This window comes from Palaemon carinicauda, chromosome 21, assembly GCF_036898095.1.
Source record: "Palaemon carinicauda isolate YSFRI2023 chromosome 21, ASM3689809v2, whole genome shotgun sequence".
In the NCBI taxonomy this organism is placed as follows: domain Eukaryota; kingdom Metazoa; phylum Arthropoda; class Malacostraca; order Decapoda; family Palaemonidae; genus Palaemon; species Palaemon carinicauda.
Genome location: NC_090745.1, coordinates 98,486,257 through 98,510,098, shown reverse-complemented (window position 1 = coordinate 98,510,098; position 23,842 = coordinate 98,486,257). Strand labels below are relative to the sequence as shown.

At 45.5% G+C, this 23,842-nt stretch overlaps 1 protein-coding gene across 1 annotated transcript in view; it reads left to right on the top strand.

Annotated features, from left to right (window-relative positions):
* The first annotated feature begins 1,529 nt into the window (after positions 1-1,529).
* The window catches only part of LOC137615342 (damage-control phosphatase ARMT1-like), a 98,717-nt gene continuing 76,404 nt past the window's right edge, over positions 1,530-23,842 (top strand). Inside the window, exons 1-4 of the mRNA XM_068345144.1 lie at positions 1,530-1,733; positions 8,287-8,392; positions 21,324-21,438; positions 21,649-21,784. Coding sequence (XP_068201245.1) covers positions 1,690-1,733; positions 8,287-8,392; positions 21,324-21,438; positions 21,649-21,784 — 401 coding nt within the window. The 5' untranslated portion in view covers positions 1,530-1,689. The remainder of the gene's footprint in view (positions 1,734-8,286; positions 8,393-21,323; positions 21,439-21,648; positions 21,785-23,842) is intronic.

The following is a 23,842-nucleotide window of genomic DNA, read 5'->3' as shown; positions in this document are numbered from 1 at the left end:
CAAAATACATAGTATGCTCATTCTAAAGAGACTAATGAGAAAGATTGATGAAAAGCTGAGATGAAAAAGCAAGATTTAGAAAAGGTAAAGGTTGTAGGCTACTAAACAAATTTTCATTTTAAGACATGCTGTAGGCTACAGCAATGTGTAAGAATATAGAAATCCACTTTTGATGGCATTTGTGGAATATGAAAAAGCCTTTGATATTGTTCACCGGCTAATATTGTGTGGAGTATCTTGCGTTACTATGGAGTTCCTCTAAGTATGTAAATTTGATTAAGTCTGTTCATGAGCATAGCAAGTGCAAAGTTACTGTTAGTGGAGTCCTATCAAATAAATTCCCAGTGAACATTGGAGTTCTCAAAGTAAAAGTGTTGTCAGTCCGATGCTGTTTATCCTCTTCATGGATTTTATAATACATAGAACAGTTGGGGATGGTGGAGTAGGATTGAACTGGTAAAAGGAAAATAGCTGACCTAGAGTGTGTTGATGACGCTGTCTTTATTAACAGAACACCACAGGATTTCTAAGCTTGCTTACCAAAATGCATGAAATATCACATGAGGTTGGGCTAAAGATAAATATAAGAAAGACAAAAATGATGAGAACCGAATATGCAATGGAAGATGAAATATCATTGGAACGGGAAAGGATTAATGATGTGGTATCATTCAAATGTTTAGGAACTATGATCTCTAATGCAGGATCGTTAGAATTTGAGTTTGATAAAAGATTAGAAAAAAAAAACAGACAATGGCAAGGTTAAGTAAAATTTGGAAATCAAATCGCCTGAAACTACATATAAAAGTTAGGCTAAATATCAGTTTAGTGAGATCGGTGTCACTGTATGGACATGAGTCGTGGTATGACAATGAAACAATCTACAACATATTTTGTAGATTAGAGAACAAAGCCTTCGCAGGGATATTGGGAGTTAAATGGCAGGTCAGGATTAGAAATGAAACTGTAAGAGAGATTACTCGGGTACCATATGTGGATGAGATCATGATGAGGGGTAGATGGAGATGGTTTGGGCATGCTCTTCAAACACCCCCCCCCCCCACGAGAGCTTAGTTCACCAAACGTTCAGCTGAGCTCCACAAGCACTAGAGGAGTTGGAAAACTCAGACATGACTGAGGGCTATGAAGCGAGAAGTAGGAGATGATGAATGGAGAAATATTGAATTAAAAGCTCATGATAGAGACGACTGGCGAAATCTAACCGAGGCCCTTTGCATCAATAGGCGTAGGAGGAGATGATGATAAACTCAGTATATTCTCTAAAGAAAGGTATATTTTCTAAAGAATATGTTGTTTAACGACGAGTTCTTTAATGATATATCTTCATATCATAATGAATTTTCTTTGCTTATTACAAAGTACTGTATCCATTGACATTTTAATTCATTTTTATCAAAATGTAATACATGTAGCCAAATAAGAAGATTTATTGGCATCTTAGTTTATAGTTCTTATATGTCCTCAATAGATGGCAGTGTAATGTTGATATTACGTTGATTACCTGAGAGAGAAGCCCGTTCTTACCCGTCTCCCTTAAACAGTCTTCGCTACTATTACAGACCATTTGCAAACATTAGCGGTAGACTGTAGTATCGGGATTCTGGAGACCAGAGGGTAATTCCACCTTCTGCCAGGCTACTATTAGCAATAAAACAAGATCTACTTAATATGTCTGATCCACCACCGCCGCCCTTGTCACCAGTCCGTGTAGGGTGAGAGATTAACTTCGTTTATGTTTACTGTTTGGATTAATGTTGGCCATTATTCAGATGAGTAAAAGGAGCGGAGAGAGAAACCTTAACGATTTAAGGCTGCGAGTCTGTCTTGTTAACGCCCTTTGCCAATTACAAGGTCAATGACCTTGCTTGAATAAATGGCCATTTACATTTGCATGCAATGTATCTTGAAAGGTCATAACTTAGGCTAAATGTAGGTAATTCCACAATGTAGGGTCACTGTTGTATTGCTTAAGTAATGACTCGTAAATGAAACCTAAGATTTGGCTAAGATAGACGTCTTGATCAAGGGTAAGGGCTAACCCACCCATTAGCCTAACCATGCCATAGTTTTGTTTAAAGCACACAGGGGAGTTTGTCTATTGACAGTTATAGTTCAGTTCCTGTCTATTATCAGAATTTGGTTAGCCATTCAACTCAAGATTTCGACTGGATTCGTATAAGTAAGAGACCTTTGCCAATTACACACTAATTGCCCAGTCTTTAAGGTGCCGGACCCTGTTAGGTGCTAGTGCTATCAGGATACTCAGCGTAGTTTATTGTAGCTATTACTTAAGGGGCTTTGCAGCATCCCTTTGGCCACCAGCTGCACTAGCTTATTAGTCTTTTACTATACAGCTGTTCCTTCAACCTTTTTATTTTTAACCTATCTAGTAGTCCAACCTATTAATTGTTGCTCCTTTTAGAAACTCCAGTATTCCCAAAAATTGCTAATAAGCAGTGATCCCCTCCCTGTGGTTTAACTAAGGCCCAGATGTATAGATCTCATGATGTCGTAAGGGAACTTTCTACCGTACTATGACATTAATTTCTTGCCAGATTTATGAATGGTCTGTTTTCCAACTTTATCATATGATTTGTGCATTTCAGACATTTATGTATTGTTGCTGATGCAAATAGCTTGTTAGTGTTTCTTCAGTTATCCTGTGTATAACAATTATTGGAGGACCCTAGAGGGAAAATGCATCTGTTTTTGGGTGTGGTAACCCCAAAAAAGAATGCATTATACATAGGAAAACAGAGATACAAATGTGTAATGAAATGAATAAATACAAATTTCTGAGCGTTTGTAGGGTGACGGCCAGATCCCGTAGAAAACGGGAATATTCTGAACTGTGGCCGTCGTTCTAAAAACGATTTTGGCGGGAGAAGCTAACTTAAAAAACCCACCTAACCTATGCTAAAAGCCGTATCCTTACCCAGGGGGGCTTTGCCCCTCCCGGACCCCCCCTTACACAACATATTTAAGATCCATAGACCATTTCCAAACGTTTTTATTCTATACAAGATAACAGTCGGAGCGATAATAAGCAAATTAGGACGCTTGGCCATAGCGCTACAAACTACCCCAAATTTCTTTTGTCATTAGCAACAGTTTTGAAAATACTATATGTACAAAATACAAAAATGTATAGTATGGTCAATACAGGGATTCATTCTAACCTAACTGAACCCTCTACACTGGGTCTCTGCCTGACCAAGAACACCTTAAGTCAAGCATAACCCATATGATTAGTTTAAGAGTGTCTAGAGGTCACAAATCTTATTTCTCTTCTAAAATATCTGGTAATTCACTATTTAGCTAATTTATTTTTTGTGAGGGGAGTCATTTATTAGTGGGAAGCCCTTAAATTATTAAATTCTCTATTAACATATCTATAAAGACAGGTGGTCATTGTTAAAATGAACATGCCAGGTTAAAATTGGGGGAATTACAAAGCATCGTGGTACTTAGGAAAAGATTTGTTTAAAGTTGTGATTGGCGGAAGATAGCAGATAATGGTTATGCAACAAAGAAGAAACACCTCCCGCAAGCACTCTTGGAGACTCGCCCTTGCTTAATTGACTCACTTGCAGTGAATGACAATATGTTTCACATTTTTATTGCCAAACATAAAAGACATTACAATATTCTCATGTTTTTTATATTCTTTATGAAAAAATTAAAACGCCCAACCATTACTGACGACGAATTTTGTATTGCCTTAAAGTGAAAGGATCATAGTATTTCCTTCAAGAGCCAGTAGCCCACATGAGGGGCTACTCGTTAGGTTAGTTTACCAAAAAACAGCAGATGCTAATCAGAAACAATTTGTACTTTACTGTATTGTACATTCTTGCCATTCTTGACTTATACTACAAAATATACAATATGTTGTTGAATTGATGTTTTATTCATCAAATATAATGTACAGCACTAGAATTAAAACTAAAAAGAAACTTGAATGAATTTTTGTAGAACAAAAGTAAACAAGTGTCTAGTTTTAAATGCATGTACAGTACAGTAAAGAAAGAACCATTTATCCTACAAGATTTAGTTGACTAGCATATTGGAAACTATTTTATTATACATTATTATTGTAAATATTATTGCCATTTCATGCATATCTGAGAATTGTATTCAAGTGCACAGAGAATCTGTACACACACATACTCCACACATACCAAAGATCCATGTTGTTGACGAAGGGTTGATCTACTTAAGTTGTGTGTAGGATACATACCACTGCAAGAACAGTACCTACCAATAGGAGCGGTGCTTACCTTAAACGCACCTAGCACATTTTTATGGCATAGCACTTTTTAGTACTCGGTCTCGGATGATACAGATTTTTGCCCCATAATCAGGATGAAGAGCGCTGACCTCTTCCTTTTCTGTCTTCAGAAAGTTCCAGAGATCTTTTAGGTTGACAACAGCCGAGCAGCATATCATTAGGGAAGCATACATCCAGCAAGTAGCAAGCAAGATATTAATGGTCTCCTTTTTCCAGCTGACCAGTCCCATACCACATTGTAAACACCTCTTATGTGATCAGTAAAGTTAAGCAAAGACTGCTTATAATTTAGGGACCATAACGTTACAGTCACAGAGCACCGGTCACCTGCTTCCTTTCAGTGTTCTACGGTGATAGCCAGTTTTTTATAAGCGCAGAGAGACTTGCTTACACGCCCAGACCAGTCTATATCACGAGTTTCTCACATGCCAGAGACCTGACAACACCAGGGGCTTTTCCAGTCATCCTTATGTTTGAATCGAAGCAGGTATATTCACTCAACCGGTCCGAGTGAGCTTACAATCATTGAGACCACATTGCATATATGCTATGATTCCCTTAAGGAAAAAGTTTTGTACTTTCTGCTTCTTCTGGAGCTGAGTACTGTACACTCACAGGCTGGACAATTGATAAAGGGAACCAAAACATGCTTGCTTGCATTCCCCTAGCACTTCACCTGTTCCTGTAATTTCTTTGTCGCCTGTTGCTGATCCTTTGGATGTGCCACCGCGAAGAGAACGAGGAAGTAGTCACCAAACCACAGTACGATCAATTGGGCCGAGGCTCAAAAGACATCAACCGTTCCTCTGCATGGTATTGTGGGAGGAGCAGCGCTATACCAAACCCTAACCCTCTCCCAGAAAGTGTTTCGGTACAAGGGACAGGAGCTCACAGTCCTGCTTTTAGTGCTGGGTTTCATGCGAGACCAAGCACAAGCACTGCGGGTCAAGACTTTAGCAGTTGCTCTTGTCCCTAAATGCTTCAGTGATACCAGCCACCAATACGTACCGAGAATGTATCCACATGGGAGGACAATCCGGGTACATTATCGCTTCATACAGGGGGCGAGAATTGCGTATAGTGAACTCTTTTCCTGGGAATATGTTTTGGTATGCAGTACCGGTTGATATGTTGGGAGACACCCTCGTACCTCACTTATCCCGGGATTTTCCCGGGACTATGTGGTGATTGCAACAATTCGAAAAATATTAAGAATATCAACAATAGGGATTTGGAATGGATCCACTTGAGAAGGCGAGCTTGGTACATGCTCTCCTTATATAAGAGGCAAGAGATTGTGTTTGGAATGTTTCCTGCCAAGAAAATATCTTTAGTATATGGTACAGGTATTTACATGTCTGCTATCACTGCTCAGTCTCGTATGAGACACAACTCGTGAGCCATTCCGTAGGATGGTCGCTGCTTCCTTCGTCCCCCTTCCCTCTTCAGAGAGCTTGAAACTACAACCCAGTAGAAGGTGTGTACATTAGATAGACAGAACATATTTATTAACATTAGAAGACCTTTTCATCCCAGCTGACCGAAACCATGGTGTGATGACCATAGAAAAGATTATCACATACTGTATATGATCTCCAATATCCCAGCCTTCATATCACCATTGGGCTCTTTGCTTCTGTCATCGTTTGAATGGTCCCAGCATGACTAGTCACTTTGGGATCATTCTTTTATGCTCTTATTGGATGCCTCGCAATTGGATTTCCATGTCATTTATTTGCTGGGATTCTACCATGGATAGAAGACAATGCCTCTGACCAGGTTTGATGGGAACAATTCCCAACTTTTCCGACATTGGATCTGTGCTAGATGGTATGGCCTTGATCCATAGTGCTTCTTGTTGATGATGCCCCACCTGGAAGCATGTACCTCTGATACCAAGATCAAATCCAATGGAATTTGTACCAGAAAAAGTGTTGGACACATCATTTGTTGGAGCTTAGCAGGTGAGGTCAGATATAGCAGACACTACCTTAGTTGGCACCGATGGAGTTTGACCCTGTGATGGGTAGGCTGTTGAGCTGACAATTTTGGCAGCACGACACAACTTGGGTAACAGGGCCTGTTGACCTCTGTAGTGGACAGCTACCCTCCCTTAACAGTCAAAATTGGGTCAATCATAGTTCCTTGGGGACGATAGCTGCTGCTGCCCCGAAGATCTCCTGCAAGAGAGCCTCCCGAGACAGTCTTTCCGCTCGTTTGCCAATGACCTGCTCCTGTGCCAGAGTGTGAACCTGCTGGGATGGAGCTCAGGTGGTACGAAACTGGTTCGCGTGACTATGTGTTTTGCAGATACCTGTAAGTGATTGCGAGACAGATTGCTACTTGCCATTGACGTGGTGCGCTGATGACAAGTGTACGAGACTGTGACTTGTGAGCTACCTGGTAGGGTAATTTGCGCTCAGCTGTGTGTGAGCAAGACACAGTAGTTTGGATAGCAGGAGGGTACATGTGTTGTCCAGTGCTCACTAATCTATCTGGTGAGCTCAGACTAGCTGAGTGCTCGTGTGTAGTGCAGCGCTCGCTAATCTACCTGGCAAGCTCTGACTAGCAATGTACTGTATGCCTAGCTAGTTACCGCAGGTAACCGTGCTCAATGAACATTAACGAGAGTCGTGAGACCTCAGCTGCAAGAGCGCTCTCGGTTGCAGAACGATCACGAGACTGCGAACTCCTGAGAGCTTGGCTCTGAAGAGCTAAGGGACGCAGTCCATGTGTTGTGCTGGAGATTCTGAGCTACCCGGGGAGAACAATTCCTAGGTGAGGACAGTCTTTCACACTTCCGACTGGGTCCACCAAACCCTGAAGGGCTGCGGATCTATGGGGGACACAGGACCACGCAGGATAGTCTTCCTCCCGTCAACTTTAGAAGGGGAAAGTTTCAAAGCCAACCGCCAGAGGAATGGAAGTCCTCTCCTGCTGTGCACCCCTGGCCAACACCGTCAGCAGGCGATCCTTGGAGGGTGGACCCGAAAGTCCCAAAGACAGCCACAACAGATGCAAAGCGTCTTGAGACAAGGTTTCCCCTTGGGAAACTACGTCTTCTGCCTCACTGGGGGGAGGAAGAAGCAGCAGCCCGAGCCGAAGGTTAACCAAGAGTCAAACTGCCATTGCTTTTATTCAACCGTTTCCAGAAGGAGACTGATCAAGGAGTCAGAAAGGATCACACTAGAAGTAAGAGAGAGAAGTTGGGGCTTCTCTGACCTCGAGGAAGTTCCCAAAGGCGAAGAATTCCTTCTAGGCTACCTCCTGCACCTCCTGCCATATTGCTCTCGCTGGGAGGATAACCACTCCTTACACTCTGGCAAGGAAAACCTCTGTACAGGAGTGTCCTCTGCATGAAAGGCAAAGACATTGAGGGTTCTTGACCTCCCAGGACATCAAAATATTTCAGGAGTGGCCTGGCTTTCTTACCTGGGAAAACTTGCATGTCATGCACCCTCATATACTGTACACACTGTAATCTGCGAAAAAGAAAATAAAAGCAAGGAAAAGTTTAAATTTTTGCTATGCCAGCCAGTTAGGCATGTGGAAGGAGAAGTCTCTCATTGACCGTAACTGAGATCAAATTGGAGAAGGTATGAGTGAGCAGGGAGGAGTTAGTGGTTCTTCCTGCTACCACTGGTAACATCTGCAATGGCTGTTTACACCTTCGCGCTCGCGGAAAAATTTTGAGCCATATGCCAGCCAGCACTGAGTTCTTCTCCTATGTAAAGAACGTTATGTAAGTACTCTGTGCAGGAACAAATACAAATTTAAGAAGAAAGGGCATATTTCTCATAATAAGGTTATTTGTGTAGATATCTATCTCATCTTCATTTATATATAAAGCCATTGAGACTCGAGGATTTAGTAAGCATCCTTGTAAGTTTTTTTTATTTTGTAACAACTATATCTAATTGTTGTATATCATTATAAATTTTCATGATTTAAAAAATGGCTGTTTATTCTCTTAGGACCTTTGCGTACTTGACGGTAAGGGATCGCCTTCCAATCATACTGACTCGTGTCATTGACCATCTTTATCGAGACAGGGATATCATCAGTACTCAGTATGGTGAGGTAAGTGCCTATCTCAGCTAATACCACTATTTGATTCAAGTTTAGTAATATGTAAATAGGGTTAGGAGCAGCTGATCTGGCTTGATGATTATGATAGGTCAGTACATATTGGGAGCTTTTTGGTTTCTCAACAACCAGCTTTTGAAGGTAAGGCCCTTATCTTGATTACTGATTTTGAATGGTCAATTATCAGTAACTATACCATAGATCTGAAAGTGGTACCATTATCATTATTAATGCTAGCCTAACTTACTACAGGTCTAGAGGCTCCTATAAGGAATGTAGCCAGATGTGGAAAAAGAAGTACAAAATTAAAGAATGTTCTCTGTAAGAGAAGTAACAAAAAAAAAATAAAATAAAATAAAATGAAAAAATCAATATTTCCAAAGGATATTTATTTGTGCTTATTCAACAAAAAATGTTTGTTCCTACACTTGATACAAACCCTCATTCTTTACTATAGGAGATATTCTAGCGCGAGCTGGAAAATACGGCAGAAAAACCTTACCAAGGTCGTTAACGACCGGGCAGGTAATTACCCACCTGTTAGTGGGGGAGCGGGGTGGGGTGGGGATGGGGGACCGCCGGTCGGTAGCTGCTGTTTACCTTCAATGGAATTCTAGCCGTCGCAGTGGTAACACCACTGCTCCTGCTTTTGTTTGACTGGCAGACTAGCCTTTCGTTTTTAGTTTTTTGATTAATCCTTTTTTTTTTTCTTTGTTAGATGTGATGTCCTCTATTATGAGGAAGTGTTCCGGGCACCTTTATGTCCCCGCTGGAGGTGGATCCTCTTTCTCTATGCCCTGGGTACAGAGGTCATAGGTGTTCTGAAGGCTCCCCCTGCCAAGTATGTAGAAGTGGTCGCCCTCTCAGTGGTAGAAGTTCGAGAGAGTTAGTATAGGAAGTCCTAGAAGGACTCTTTACCTCAAGGATCGCCGTCGAAGGTAAGGAGTCACGGACCTCCTCTTCGGCCTCTCGATCTCTCCCTTCAGACTCTTCCTCTCTTCCTTGCCTGCCTCCCTCCGGGGGGAAGTCGAGGAAGAGTGGCACCATTGATTTAACCCCTATTCCTCTTGGTCAGGCGGATCACGTTGCCTCCCCCAGTGAGGCAATACTTTCCGCCACCGGGAGTGACTCTGTTACTGCTTCCATTCCAGATCATGTACGAGCGGTATGGCCTGCCCTTGGACTTCCTGGTTCCCCTTGGGAGGAAGTTTGGAACCAGTTCCTCGTGGGCAAGGTAGTGCATCAGGTACCTTCTGTTTTGGAACCCTCGGGAGTTCCGGACCTCGCCTACCTCCCATCAACTCAGTCGGCGCCCACGGATGTTTTAGTGGATATAGTAACTTCAGTTCCTGCGGTGCCTACTTCGCACTCCGTTGCGCATCTACAAATTACAACGTCGCGAGCGCAAACATCGCAGTACCTCCTCCTCCTCCTCCTCCTCCTCCTCCTCCTCCTCCGAGGCTAGGAGGGAGAGAGAGAAGAGAAAAAGGAGAGCTCTCTCTCCTTCCCCCAGACGTTCTCACCAGAGACACAGGCGACATAGGAAGAGACGACATCGTTCTCGCCCTTCCTCGCCTTCTATCTCTTCCCGAAATGTCTCGCCGCAAGACTATAAGCGCTCTCGTCACAAACATAAGAGGAGCGCTTCCTCCTCGTCATCGCCCTCTTCGGAGGTCAGGAGGGAGAGAGAGAAGAGGAAAAGGAGAGCTATCGCGACTTCACCTAGATGTTCTCGCCAAAGAGACAGGCGATATAGGAAGAGACATCATTGTTCTTGCTCTTCCTTGCCTTCTGTCTCTCCTCGAAACTATAAGCGCTTTTGGCACAAACCTAAGAAGAGCACTCCCTCTCGTCATCGTTCTGCCTCGCTGTCGTCTTTCTCTTACGAGGGATCATCTAAGAAGCCAGAAACGCGGCCAAGGGCAAAGCACGTCTTGACCTCGAACCCTCTTCTTCACATAATAGTTTGAGGGTCTCCGTTCCCTCTAGAAAGGTCAGGAAGAGCGCTTCTCCTTGCTTTCACTCCTTATCTTCAGAGAAGATCGCTCTCGCCTTCGACTTCTTGATCTCTGACCCTTGAGGGTCTCGTGACAAGGAAACTTCGGTTTCCCGGTGCGCCATCCCTTCGTTTTCTCACAACTCAAATTGCTGAAACCTCGGGCTCTCGTGCATTTAGTCCGCTGACACTTCGGTGTCTTGTGACAAGGGAAACGTCCGTTTCCCGTTGCTCTGGCCCTTCGGGTTCTCGCAACACAACCTCTAGGGGCACACATGATCACGCTGAACCTTCTGGTTCACGTGAGACAAGTCACCAAGAGTTTTACTCTTATGACAGAGAGTCTTCGGACTCTTGTCGCGCGGAGTATTTGTGTACGCTCAACCATCACGAGTTTTACTCTTATGGCAGAGTTTTCAGATTCCCGTCACGCAAGGTGTTCGCACGCAATTAGCGCTACACACGCAAATCTCCGGTCATACACTCGCGGGGTCAATCCCTCGCTCTCTTGTTTCAGACAGGACAACCTCCCCAGTTCCTTTGCTCCCTAATGATTTAAGGATTACGAGTCTGTCAGAAGCCTCGGAAGAAGATGCAGGGGTTCGGCCCTTCTTCTCTACGGTTGAGAGCAGAAGGAAAAGGGGAAACGTGTTAGAGAGGCTAAAAGAAAACACCCAGATAGCAGCGACGTAGAACACAATGCCGATGGCTTAGGCCGCTCTGTCCGTTATCCTGCGCTTCATGTGGCAGTTCATGAGCTGCCCATGTTATGAGGTAGCACTCATTGTCAACCTGCAACTTGATCAACTTGTTGGGAAACATAGATTACTGCTAGGAGGTTCGCCTCCAGGGGTTAGAGAACCTCCCCTTACGAGGGAGTGATAACCTTCCTTGGAATTGGGCTGCGTGAGAGAACCACCCCCTTTCCGAGGGAGAGCTTCTCCACTTCAGCCATTCAGCAACCTTCCCTCCTCCGTGAAGAATTGTGAACAGCTCAACGAGTTTGACCTCTGCTATCTCGTCCCCGAAGACTGTGCTTTCTCCCCTTGAGCTGGGGAAAAAGCAAGTGTAAGGCTTGTTCCTCCTTCGAGGGGACCTTCTCCCTCGTTCGCGAGAGATTATTACGCCTACACTTTTTTCCCATAAGAGCTGGGAGAAAGCTTGGCTCAGGTGATGTCCTCCTTCGGGAGAACTTCTCTCTCTTTCACGAGAGAGATTATTACGCCTATGCTTTTTTTCAGTGGAACTGGGAGAAAGCTTGTTTGTTCCAACACAAATACTTACCTCGAACTACTTTCTTTGGAGTTACCTGTAATCTCTCAACCGACCAGAGTTTTGTGTAGTATACCCTACGTCCGTTTTCTATGGAGGACTAACCCAGGAGTAAGGAGAACGTGCCCTGAGGGTAGACCTGAGCTAGGTCGGCGTTAGCTTGGGTCCCGTTAGCCAGTAAGTTCTCAGGTCGCGTCGTGATACCATCACGCCGCTCTCATTCTCTTACGACCCTTTGTGTCCCGACTCGTGTGTCCCACGTGGTTACCGCGTGGTATCTCTGTGCTTATCCCTTGTGTTCTTGCGTGTTCACTGCCTTTCCTTGTGCTTCCCAAGTGTATTCCTTGATTATTCCCTTCGTTCCTGTGTCTTGTGGTTGTGTGCGATGGAGCAGATCCGCCGTTGTCCTGGGCCTAGAGCCGGAAAGTCGTGTGCAGCGTTCCTTTCCAAGCCCGAAGTAGACCCTCATTCCCTTTGCTCTTCCTGTAGAGGCAGAGTGTGCTCGCCGTCGGATACGTGCAATGAGTGTGTTAGCTGGAATGAGATCCAGTGGGTGCGTTATGGCACTAAGAAGAAGTCGTCGAAACGTTCGCCCAGGAAGTCTAGCATCTCTTCGCCGTTACCGTCGCCCAGTGGACGGTCCGACGGGGCTTCTGTCTCGCCTTCCCCTACCCAGAGTAGGGGACGAGGTAAGTCCGTTGCGGGGAAAGGGCCGAGTGCCCTTCCCCGGGAGTCTAATGTGTATGAAGTGGGGGTTGCTGGGACTTCTCAGGCAAGTGGGGAGCCTGATAGTGCTGTGTCTGGGGGTTCTGGAGACACTGCCCTTGTGCTTGGGGGGCACGTCTCCTCCGACGACCCCTTGTGGAGTAGTAATGTTGTGCCTGTTTCTTCGCCCGCTTCGTGGGCCTGTGTTTCAGGTACTTCAGCGGCTGGTGACGCCCAGGAAAAGTTGAACTCTACGGTAAGTGAGCCCTTCGGGTGGAGGCTCTCTAAAACACCAGGGAGGTCCCCAATGCGGATGGAAGAGGGCCTGGATACCTGGTGCCCTAGTATAGTGCATCCAACCTCTTTTCCAGCTCCTCTGACGACGGTTCCAGAGTCTTTCCTACAACCCTCGACCTCTGGAACGCAGCAGGTCGCGAAGCCCTCCGTAGCCCCCGCTCCCGCCCGTCGGTCGGGTTGTACAGTATCGTCGGGCTCTTCAGATGGTGGTTCTTCGATCTCTTCAGAAGGTCAAGCGAGGAGGAGGCGCCGGCGACGGAGGGAGCGGTCCAGGAGCAGGTGTTAACGCTCAAGGTCCCGCTCGAGATTCAGTAGAAAACGGTCCCGGTCTCCACGGAGGAAGTACAGGAAGAGTAGGTCCCCCGATGGTGATTGGGTCTTTGTTCCCCGTAGAAGTGATGTGCAGCGTTCCCCTGACCGGCGGTCCAGGGATTATTCGCCGCGAAGGCCATCTTCCAGACGCAGATATGACCCTCGCAGGGAGCAATGCGAGAAGGCTTCTTCAGGCAGTCGTAAGTCCGCGAAGCTCCCGGCTCACCCCGCCCAGCGGGGGGAGCCGTGCTTCCGTACGGGCAGCCAGGGCGAGTCAGCACAGCTGGCTCGGCCCTTGGACTTAAAGGAACGGTTCCCTCCGTCGGGTCAGCCCACGGGATCCGCGTCCTCGTCCTCCAGAGAGATTACACGGACGGTAGTCCTCGCCGGCACGGCGATGCCTGTCCTGGCCCCCAACCCTGGTGCGGAGGTTCCCGTCGGGGCAGACCGCTACCACCGCAGGGGAGTGCCTGTTGATCCAGAGCCGAAGCGCCCGGTAGGAGTGCCCGGTGACCCGGCTCCTCGGGATCAGGCGGAAGGTACGGCTGACAGCAGAGAAGGTTCCCCGACCGAGGACTCGGCGTATCGGAAAGTAATAGGTCTGATACGAAGGCATCATCGGATTGAGGAACTGGTTCCAACCGACGAGGACTTCTGGAGGTCCAGCCTGAGTCGGTTGATGGAGGCACCCGTCCAGCAGAAAACCTCCCTGGCCCTGCCTGTGGCCAGAGATCTAGTCCTGAGACGGGCTCATGTTGATAAAGTTGTGGCAGGCAATGCCGAAGCTCCCAAAACACAGAGCTCCTCGAAGTTGCTACAGGGACTCAGGTCCTAGAGTAGGTTCTATGTGCCAGAGGGACAGCGGCCGGGAGCCTGCAAAGTGGAGCCTTCCCTCGATGTTCTGGGACAGTTTGCCCCGGAAGACAGAGCCTCCTCGGCCCCGATTTGCTTTTCGCAGTCGGAGGCAGCGATGATGGAGGAGATGTCGAAAGACTTGGTGCACGTCTCCTCTTGGTTAGACTGGTGGGCCTCCACGCTAGTAGGGGTACAAGCCACATATGACTTGACAGACCCGGAGCAACAGAACCTACTGAAGGAGCTTATCATCTCCGGGGGCAAGACTCTGAAGTTCCTTACATATCAGTCCCTTGCCCTTTCAGCGAACTGGGTTCTGCGCAAGAGGGATACTATCCTGGCGAAGCTTTCCCGGAAGATCCCGGACAGGGAGGCGAGGGCCATGAGGAGCCTTCCTGTGTGGGGTGACTCCTTGTTCCCCATGAAACAGCTAGAGGAGATAATGGAGAAGGTAGCTAAATGGAAGGAAGTGAGCGCTCCCAGACCTCAACCGGTAAGGAGGCCCCCCTACAAGAGGTCAGCATCAGACGAGCCCTCTACTTCTCAGGCCCCTCCTAGCCTGACGAGGAAAGAAGCCCCTTCTTCCTCGTGGGCTTCAGCGCCACAGCCCCCCCGTAGAGGAGCTCCAGCAGCGTCTGCCTCTTTTAGAACAGGGTATTCTGCTTCCAGGAGAGGCCGTTCAGGAGGTTGGGGGATGCCTCAGACGACATTGGCAAGCATGGAAGGCTCACGGAGCGGAACCCTGGACAGTATCCGTACTGAAGGAAGGGTACAGGCTCCCGTTCTTAACGGAACCTCCACCTTTGTTTCCGGCCAGCCTGACGGAGTGGCTGGTACCCAAGGACCCGTTGAAGAGGGCGGCCCTTCAAGAAAAGGTGTCCACTATGTTGGAGAAGGGCGCCATGGAAGAGGTCCTACAGCCGACTATTCCTGGTAGAAAAGGCGATGGGGGGATGGAGACCGGTGATAGACCTGTCAGCTCTCAACAAGTTTGTTTGCAAGACGGATTTCAAAATGGACACTCCGAAGTCGGTCTTGCAGTCCTTGAGGGACACTCCGAAGTCGGTCTTGCAGTCCTTGAGGGAGAAAGACTACATGATGACCATAGACCTCAAGGACGCATACTTCCAAATCCCGGTCCGCCCCTCAAGCCGAAAGTTTCTCCGAGTGAAATGGGGTACCCAGATCCTGCAATTCAAGACCCTCTGCTTCGGGTTGTCAACTGCTCCCCAGGTATTCACGAGTGTCTTCACGACAGTCTCGGTGTGGGCTCACGAGCGGGGTATTTGCCTCATCCGGTACCTGGACGACTGGTTGCTCCTTTCCTCCTCAGAGGACGTTTTGAAGGAGCAAGGTGTAAAGCTTCTTCAATTTTGCAAGGGTCTGGGTATCATGATCAACCCAGAAAAATCGAACCTGTCTCCCTCCACCAGGATGACCTACTTGGGGATGACACTGGATTCCCGACTAGTGAAGGCCTTTCCGTCAGAGGAACAGGTAAGCAATCTAATAAAGATCCTTCTGCCTTTCCTTTCGGGACAACCCAGGAGAGCCAAGGACTGGCAAAGGCTAATAGGTCATCTGGTGTCATTGGAGAAACTGGTTCCCCAGGGGAGACTCAGGCTCAGGAGCATCCAATGGAACCTGAAGGGCTCCTGGAACCAACTGGACTCGCCCCAAAAATTAATCCCAGTTCTGCCAAACACAATACCCTCCCTGGAGTGGTGGAAGTGCCGGTCGAATACGATGAAGGGGATGCCCTTCGCGACCGAGCCTCCCGAGATGCTCCTATTCACAGACGCCTCCAACGAGGGATGGGGGGCACATCTCAACGAGACGGCGAGAGGAACCTGGACGGACGTGGAGAAAGGCCTACACATCAATGTCCTAGAGTTGAAGGCAGTCCAAAAAGCTTGTCTGCAGTTCATCGAACTACTAAGGGAAACACTGTGGCGTTGATGTGCGACAACGCCACAGTAGTCGCGTACATAAAGAAGCAAGGAGGCCTCAAGTCAAGGGAGTTGTGCGATCTCGCCCTAGAGATCCTGGATTGGGCGGAGGCGAACCAGATAGCGTTATTGGCAAGGTTCATCCCCAGGAAGAAGAACGTCCTAGCCAACGGTCTCAGCAGGATGGGTCAGATAGTAGGAACAGAGTGGTCCCTCCTCCCAGAAGTAGCCAGGCTCATCATTCAACGGTGGGGTTCCCCAGTGATGGACCTCTTTGCAACCAGGCTGAATGCACAACTCCCCGTGTTTTGTTCTCCTGTCCCAGACCCAAAGGCAGCCTTGGAGTATGCCTTTCAGCACAAATGGGACAACCTAGACGTGTACGCTTTTCCCCCCTTCACGTTGATCAGGCAAGTGCTCAACAGAGTAAGGGCTGCCCGAAACTTAAAGATGACTTTGGTAGCGCCCTGGTGGCCGGAGAGAGAGTGGTTCGCGGATCTAAAAGACTTGGCAAGCCATCCTCCATGGCCACTTCCCGACAGGCCAGATCTTCTACAACAACCACCCTTTCTCAGGTTCCACGACAACCCACAGTCTCTACGCCTTCATGCCTGGAGACTATCGAGCGACTCCTGAGGAAGGAAGGATATTCGTCAGGAACTGCTAAGATGTCGCTTTTTCTGAGAAGGTCGTCGGCAGCGGTCTACCAAGCGAAATGGGCCTCTTTTACGAAGTGGTGCGCTTCAAGGAACATCAAGCCCCTCAAAGCCTCAGTCCCAGATATCGCAGACTTTCTAGTATATCTCAGAGACGAGGCAGGGATGTCAATCCCAGCTATAAAAGGAGTACGTGCAGCCTTGTGTCAAGTCTTCCTTCTGAAGGGCATCGACCTGGGCTCCTCTAGACACATCTCTATGCTTATCAGGAGCTTTGAACAGTCCTGCCCTCCTCAAACTGTTAGGGTGCCTCAGTGGGACTTGGCTAGGGTTCTTAAGATGTTAAGTAGCCCCCCGTTCGAACCGATGAAAGATATTGTAGACAGGGATCTCACTCTCAAGACGGTCTTTTTGTTGGCCTTGGCCTCTGCGAAAAAGAGTAGGAGAGATCCATGGGCTGTCTTACGACGTCTCTCATTCGAAGGGGTGGAGAGAAATCTCCCTCAAGTTCGTCCCTTCGTTCGTGGCAAAAACCCAGAATCCAGCAGTCTGGGATCCTAAGTTCGAGGGGTTCTCACTGCCAGCCATTCCTAAGACTGGGAATCCAGAGGATTTGAGGTTGTGCCCTGTCCGTGCCGTTAGGAAGTACCTTGAGAGGACTGCACATCTCCGGCCGGGTATCAAGAGTCTTTTCGTCTCCACAGGTGTTACGAAGAAGCAGGTATCGAAGAATACCATATCCTTTTGGTTGAGACAAGTTATTGCCAGGGCCTATAAGGAGGAGGGACTGGCCCTGCCAGGTACTCCTAGGCCCCATGACATTAGAGGACTAAGCACTTCCTTAGCCTTTGAGAAGAACATGGCAGTGGGCCAGATCCTTCGGGCGGGCACCTGGTCGAACCAGTCGACCTTTACTGCCCATTATCTCAAGGATTACTCAAGGAGGTCTTTGGACGGGTTTTCCATTAGGACAGTCATCTCCGCGCTCCAAGTGATTTAACGGTGAAGCCCCAGGCACAATCGTGGATAGCAAAACCAGGAGACACAGGTTCGTTCCTTTTCACCCTAATCCCCGTTTTCCTATCCCTACCGGAGACTGGTGCAAGTCCTCCTCTATTTCCTCTTCCAAGTGCCTCTGTAGCGCAGATTGCGGATTTTCTGCCTTATCTGAGAAACGGTCGCTCCCTCTCTGCATCCACCATTAAAGGCTACAGAAGCATGTTAGCTTCTGTTTTCAGGCATAAGGGTTTGGATCTTTCTAATAACAAAGATCTCCAAGACCTGCTTAAGTCTTTCGAGACTTCCAAGGAGCGTCATATTTCGACTCCTGCTTGGAACTTGGACGTGGTCCTACAGTTCCTTATGTCAGACAGGTTTGAACCATTAAATTCAGCCTCCCTGAAGGATCTTACCCTCAAGACACTTTTTTTTGGTGGGCTTGGCTTCGGCTAAAAGGGTTAGTGAGATACATGCTTTTAGCAAGAACATCGGCTTCTCCGCTAATAAAGCAGTATGCGCTCTTCAACTTGGTTTTTTTTGGCCAAGAATGAACTTCCGTCTCGTCCTTGGCCTAAATCATTTGATATCCCCAGTCTTTCTGAGATTGTGGGGAATGAAGTTGAAAGAGTGCTGTGCCCCGTTAGAGCTCTTAAATTTTGTTTATCCAGAACTAAACCGCGACGAGGTTGTTCAGAGGCTTTATGGTGCTCCGTTAAAAAGCCCTCTTTGCCCATGTCTAAGAATGCGTGGTCTTATTTTATTAGACTTTTGATTTGGGAGGCACACTCTCAATTAAGTGAGAAGGATCATAATTTACTTAAAGTCAAGGCTCATGAAGTTAGAGCGATAGCAACTTCTGTAGCGTTTAAGCAAAATAGACCCATTAAAAATATTATGGACGCGACCTTTTGGAGAGGCAAGTCGGTTTTCGCTTCATATTACTTGAAAGATGTCCAGACTCTTTATGAGGACTACTACACACTGGGACCATTCGTAGCAGCGAGTGCAGTAGTGGGTGAAGGCTCTACCACTACATTCCCTTAATCCCAATATCCTTTTAATCTACTCTTGAAATTTTTAATCTTATTTTGGGTTGTACGGGAGACTAAGAAGTCTTTCGCAATCTTTTTGATTTGGCGGGTGGTCAAAATATTGTTTCTTGAGAGCGCCCAGATTAAGGGTTTTGATGAGGTCCTGTTATAGGGGTGTTCACCCTGGTTATAGCAGATCCTGGGAGTCTTTCAGCATCCTAAGAGGATCGCTGGGCTTCGTGAGGATAGCGGACTAATGAGGCAGAGTAATAATCAGAGTCTGCTTCCTTACCAGGTACCTATACTTAAGTCTGTTTTTTGAATAGTTGTCAAAAACTCTTGAGCATATACGCCTTTATTGTATTAATATTGGTCTCTACCCACCACCATGGGTGTGAATCAGCTATTATATATTCACCAACTAAGTTTAATATTTAAAAATGATATTTTGATTATAAAATAAATTTTTGAATATACTTACCCGGTGAATATATAAATTAAAGGCCCTCCCTTCCTCCCCGATAGAGACCTAGGGGACTGAGAAGAACTGGAGATGTTGACAAGTATATGCGGTATCTGGCCGATAGTCGGCGCTGGTGGTCACACCCGCAACCTTCACGGCGATCGCTCGCGAGTTTTTGGAATCTGTCGAGCCGTCGGAGACGTCAGCTATTATATATTCACCGGGTAAGTATATTAAAAAATTTATTTTATAATCAAAATATCATATTTCCTTTTGTACCTCAGTGAGGAAATGCTCCTCTCAGTCTTGGCGATTAAGGGCTATCGCTCAGCCTTGAGCCGCCTCATCTGTACACTGAGAAGGGGTTGACCTCTCCGCCTCAGAAGACAACACCTTGGTTGATTCGGGGTTTTGAGTGATCTTGCCCCCCAGTTGAGATTAGACCATCACTGTGTCTTACGTTCCCTAAAGGGTCTGCCCTATGAGCCCTTAAGGGCCTCAGGCTACTTTCTGAACCTTAAGACCGTCTTCCTCGTACCTCTGTCCTTGGCTAAAAGGGTCAGTGAGCTACATGGTCTGTCTTACGTCGTCACCCATTCTAAGGGATGGGGGGGTGGAAGTGTCTCGCAACTTCGTACCGAGCTTGGTGGCTAGACTCGTAATCCTTCATCTACCGAGGAGAGATTTCGAGATTTTCAGTTTTCCAGCCTCAATAAGGTAACAGGATACAGACCAGTTGTTACTATGACCAGTCAGGGTGCTAAAGAAATATTTGAAGCACACCAAACCTTTCACACCATGTCTCCGTCATCTCTTCCTTAGTACCAACAAGGTAAAGAAGAGAACCTCTCGCAACACCATCCCTTTCTGGCTCAAGAAAGTTATTGCGAGGTCTTTTCACGGAGACCCAGAGGCAGCACAACCCAGAGCCCATCAAGTTAGGGGAGTGGCTGCCTCACTGGCATTTAAGAGAAATTTCTCGGTCTCCCAAGTCTTAAGTGCTGGAGTCTGGAAACGCCAATCTACATTCACCGCTCACTATTTGAGCGACGCGACACATAGGTCTCTAGACACCCTTTCTATAGGGCCTATTGTGACAGGTCAACGGGTGCTGTAGCTACCTTACGCCCTTTCAGGGGACAGTAACCATTGGCTGAGTGGTTACACTAAGTTTTGAGAAAGACATCCATCTATCTTCTTCGTCTCCTTCTCCCTCCCATCTGGGGATCCTAGTCTGTATCCAGTTTCAGCTGGACTCACCAGTGGAAATAAGATATGATACTCATCTGATTCCTCTCACAGTGTATAAGTTATGCGCGTGGTCACGAGGTTTCCTCTTTGCAAGGTCGGGGGAATCCTAAGTTTCAAGGGGTCCGAGTGGAATGTTCCTGTCCCACTTCATCCTGAAACATTTGTTTCCTCGAAGCTACAAACCTTCAGTCGTGCTGAGATTATGGGGATCTACAAAGAAAGAAGATTAACGGAAGATTGTTGCTTCAAAAGAGTCTAGTCTGAGGACTATCTTCCCTAGGAATAGGGAACTCCTTGGCCACTCTGTCCTCAAGACTAAGTCTCCTATAGTAAAGAATGAGGGTTTGTATCAAGTGTAGGAACAAATGACAAACTTATAACAGAGTTTGTATTTTTCCTAACATACAAACCCAAATTCTATACACAAATCTTCCCTCCATCACCACCCCCTAGGATAGTCCTAGCTAGAATCCAATGGAAGGTAAACAGCAGCTACCAACCGGCGGTCCCCCCACCACTAACAGGTGGGTAATTACCTGCCCGGTCGTTAACGACCTTGTTAAGGTTTTTCTGCCGTATTTTCCAGCTCGCGCTAGAATATCTCCTGTAGTAAAGAATTCAGGTTTGTATGTTAGGAAAAATACAAACTCTGTTATAAGTTTGTCATATTTGCACCTGTTTTGAGATTGTAAGGTTACAGGTATTCAACTATGCGACAAGGAAGACTATTCCATATTGGATTCGCTGATGAAATAAAACTAGAAAACTCATAAAAGTTGGTACTTGTATATGGACTATTCAAAGGCCCCAAAGTAGTGATTCAAGATTTGTCTTCACATTTGAAAGAGAGTCCCTTGGGATAAATTTTTAAGTATATGTAGTGGTTTTGGTTCATCACTTTATACTGGCCAATGTTTTAAGAAAATATTTATATGATCATTAGATTTTCTGTCTATCTTCTGTTAAGTGTTAATGCAAATTACTTAGAACTGTAGTGGTTGATCTGATTGTCTCCCTTCAAGTTTAATAGGAATGAGTTGCTTTTTAGTCTTATTTATGAGATTAGATTATTTTTTCATGATTTTTTTATGTTATTTGCAAGAAGAAATTTTAGTGTAACCTGTGTATTTTGGTTCTAGGACGCTCTAGAAGGTTGTAAGCAAGTTGTTAGTGCACTCTCACAACTAAAAAATGAAATCCAGACAAACAAAAGTTTGCGTCTGCTGCAAAGACGAGATCCTCCTCAAATGTTTGGTAAGTTACCTCCTCTACAGTTTTGAAGACATTTATCCTAGTATGATTTTAATGTTAAACAAAGTATTTTTTAAGACTTAAATGAGTTATATAGAAAGTTTACAGTTGCCAAGATATCTATAAAAACATGTAACAGAAACATATCTGGTGTAGCTGATAATGTATGTCTTATAAGAATATTTGCATACCCACATATTTTATATATTTCAGATGACACAGATATATGGAATCGTGAATTTGAAAAATACATAACTGAAAATGAAGTTCCTCCTAAGTGGTTTACGGCTTCTTGGTTGTACTTAGAATGTTACATGTATGCAAAGATACATGAATCATTTAGTTTGTGGTAAGATTTCTCACAATATATTTCTTACAATGCATAGTTTCTTCCGTTGGATGTACATTCGGGCACACTATTCTATCTTATTTCTCTTCCTCTTGTTTTTTTGAAGTTTTTTATTGCTTATATATGAAAGATCTGTTTTAATGTTGTTACTGTTCTTAAAATATTTATTTTAATTGTTATTTACTTCTCTTGTAGTTTATTTCCTTGTTTCCTTTTCTTACTGGGCTATTTTTTTCATGTTGGAGCCTTTTGGCTTATAGAACTCTGCTTTTCCAAATACGGTTGTAGCTTAGCATGTTGCAGTATGGTATTTCCACTGTATATGGTGCCATATATGAGTTGTTGGTTTTACGATTTTTTCTTTTAGTTTCTCATACCTAGTAAGTCAAGGCTAAGTATACCTAATGATTAGGTTCTTGTGTAGATGTCTTTGACATGAGAGTTTGTTTTTCAAAAAATTGATTTTTCATCTTGAAAACCTATCCCTTATATATACAGTACTGTACTGTATATGGTTTTTGAATTTCCAAAGACGTGCATTCTTCCAAGGTAAGCTGTACTGCGCAAGTTGCATCTGGATCCGTAGGTCTACTTTAAATTCTCTCGCTATTTATGTGCTGTAGTTTGAAATTCTTCTATTCATTATAATGCTTTAAACATTTGAAAGTACTGTGATATTTGTAATTTAAGGAATTGATACTAAAGATTATTTTTTGTTTATGGTGACACTCACCCACCAGCAATTTCTTTAGATATAGATACTACACTGACACCCATACTAATTGATTTTTCATTACTATGCATAGAATATTTGTTAATTATGAGTTGTATATCCTGTAATCTAATTTCATAACATCAGTTTTGTTGTGATTTGTGAAAGGATTTTTCTGAATGGCCTGGCTACTCATTTTTCAATCAGAAGGACTCGGCATTTAGCTGGATTTCCTGATATACTGGAGGGGTTAGCCTTGGGCTGTTTACAGTAATGACATTTGTTCCGTAACCGAAATACAAACCACGCTATTTACATTGGGTTTACCTTTTAGCGCAGCTGAAATGGCGAGCCATTAGAATTTAACGAGGGTGTATTACCCCCGCGCTAGTTAGCGGGGGGGTAGGGGAGTGGTAGCTAGCTACCCCCTCCCCCCCTCACACACAGATGAATGCTCACTTTCACTTTTGGCTCGGACTGTGACAGACGTCTCTGTCTTGGTCCTCTCTTGGCAGCCATTGTTTGTTTTGTCTTTACTTAATCGCTTACTTTTCTTTTACTCAATATATATGTAAACATGTTTACATGTTTGTATATATATTTGAGTATAGAAATCTGTAAGTTTCCTTTTCAGAGTTGTGTGTGTAGTGTACGATATCTACGTGGAGTCCTCGGCAGTTAGGCCACCACGGCGTAATTTTATGGGTGGCGATCGAGTTTGACTTCGGTCTTTCTCTCTCTCTCTCTCTTGAGGTCGTTCACCCTTTTACTACGTGTTACTACGCCCTTGTAGCTTCCTTTCCGTGTGGGGGGGTTGCTACGCCGTACGTTTGTCTCAATTAGTTTATGAATCTAATTGTAGTTGTTAATTTTTCAGCTTGTAGAACGATTTCTTTCGGGGTTTTCGTTCTTTCTTTAGTGTTCATTCATTTTTAAATTACATAATTACATAGTTTCATAATTATAATTGTTATAATTCTGTTTTGGTTACAGCTCTCCTTCCGTGAGTGTAAGTGGTTGTGAGGGCACGTGCCTGTTGTGTAATTCTTGTTTCCTTTCCCTCGGGATTCCTCTTCGGAGCTTTCCCGGGGGAATGAATGTGTACTAATGATTTTTATTTTTATTTTTTTACAGTTACCGATCTAGTTCGTTTCTATAATATGGCAACGGTGTGAGCTGTCTTGTTGAGGCCTGGGGATTCGGCTGTTGCTGTCTCCCCCCCTTGTATTTTCGTCAGGGGCGTGTCTCCTTCTACTGGAAGTACTCCCGTGACGACGGACAGCTCTCCAGTTCATTTTAGACTCTCAGGAGGCTTGCCTCCTTGGGCGGGTAACTTTCCTTCCGAG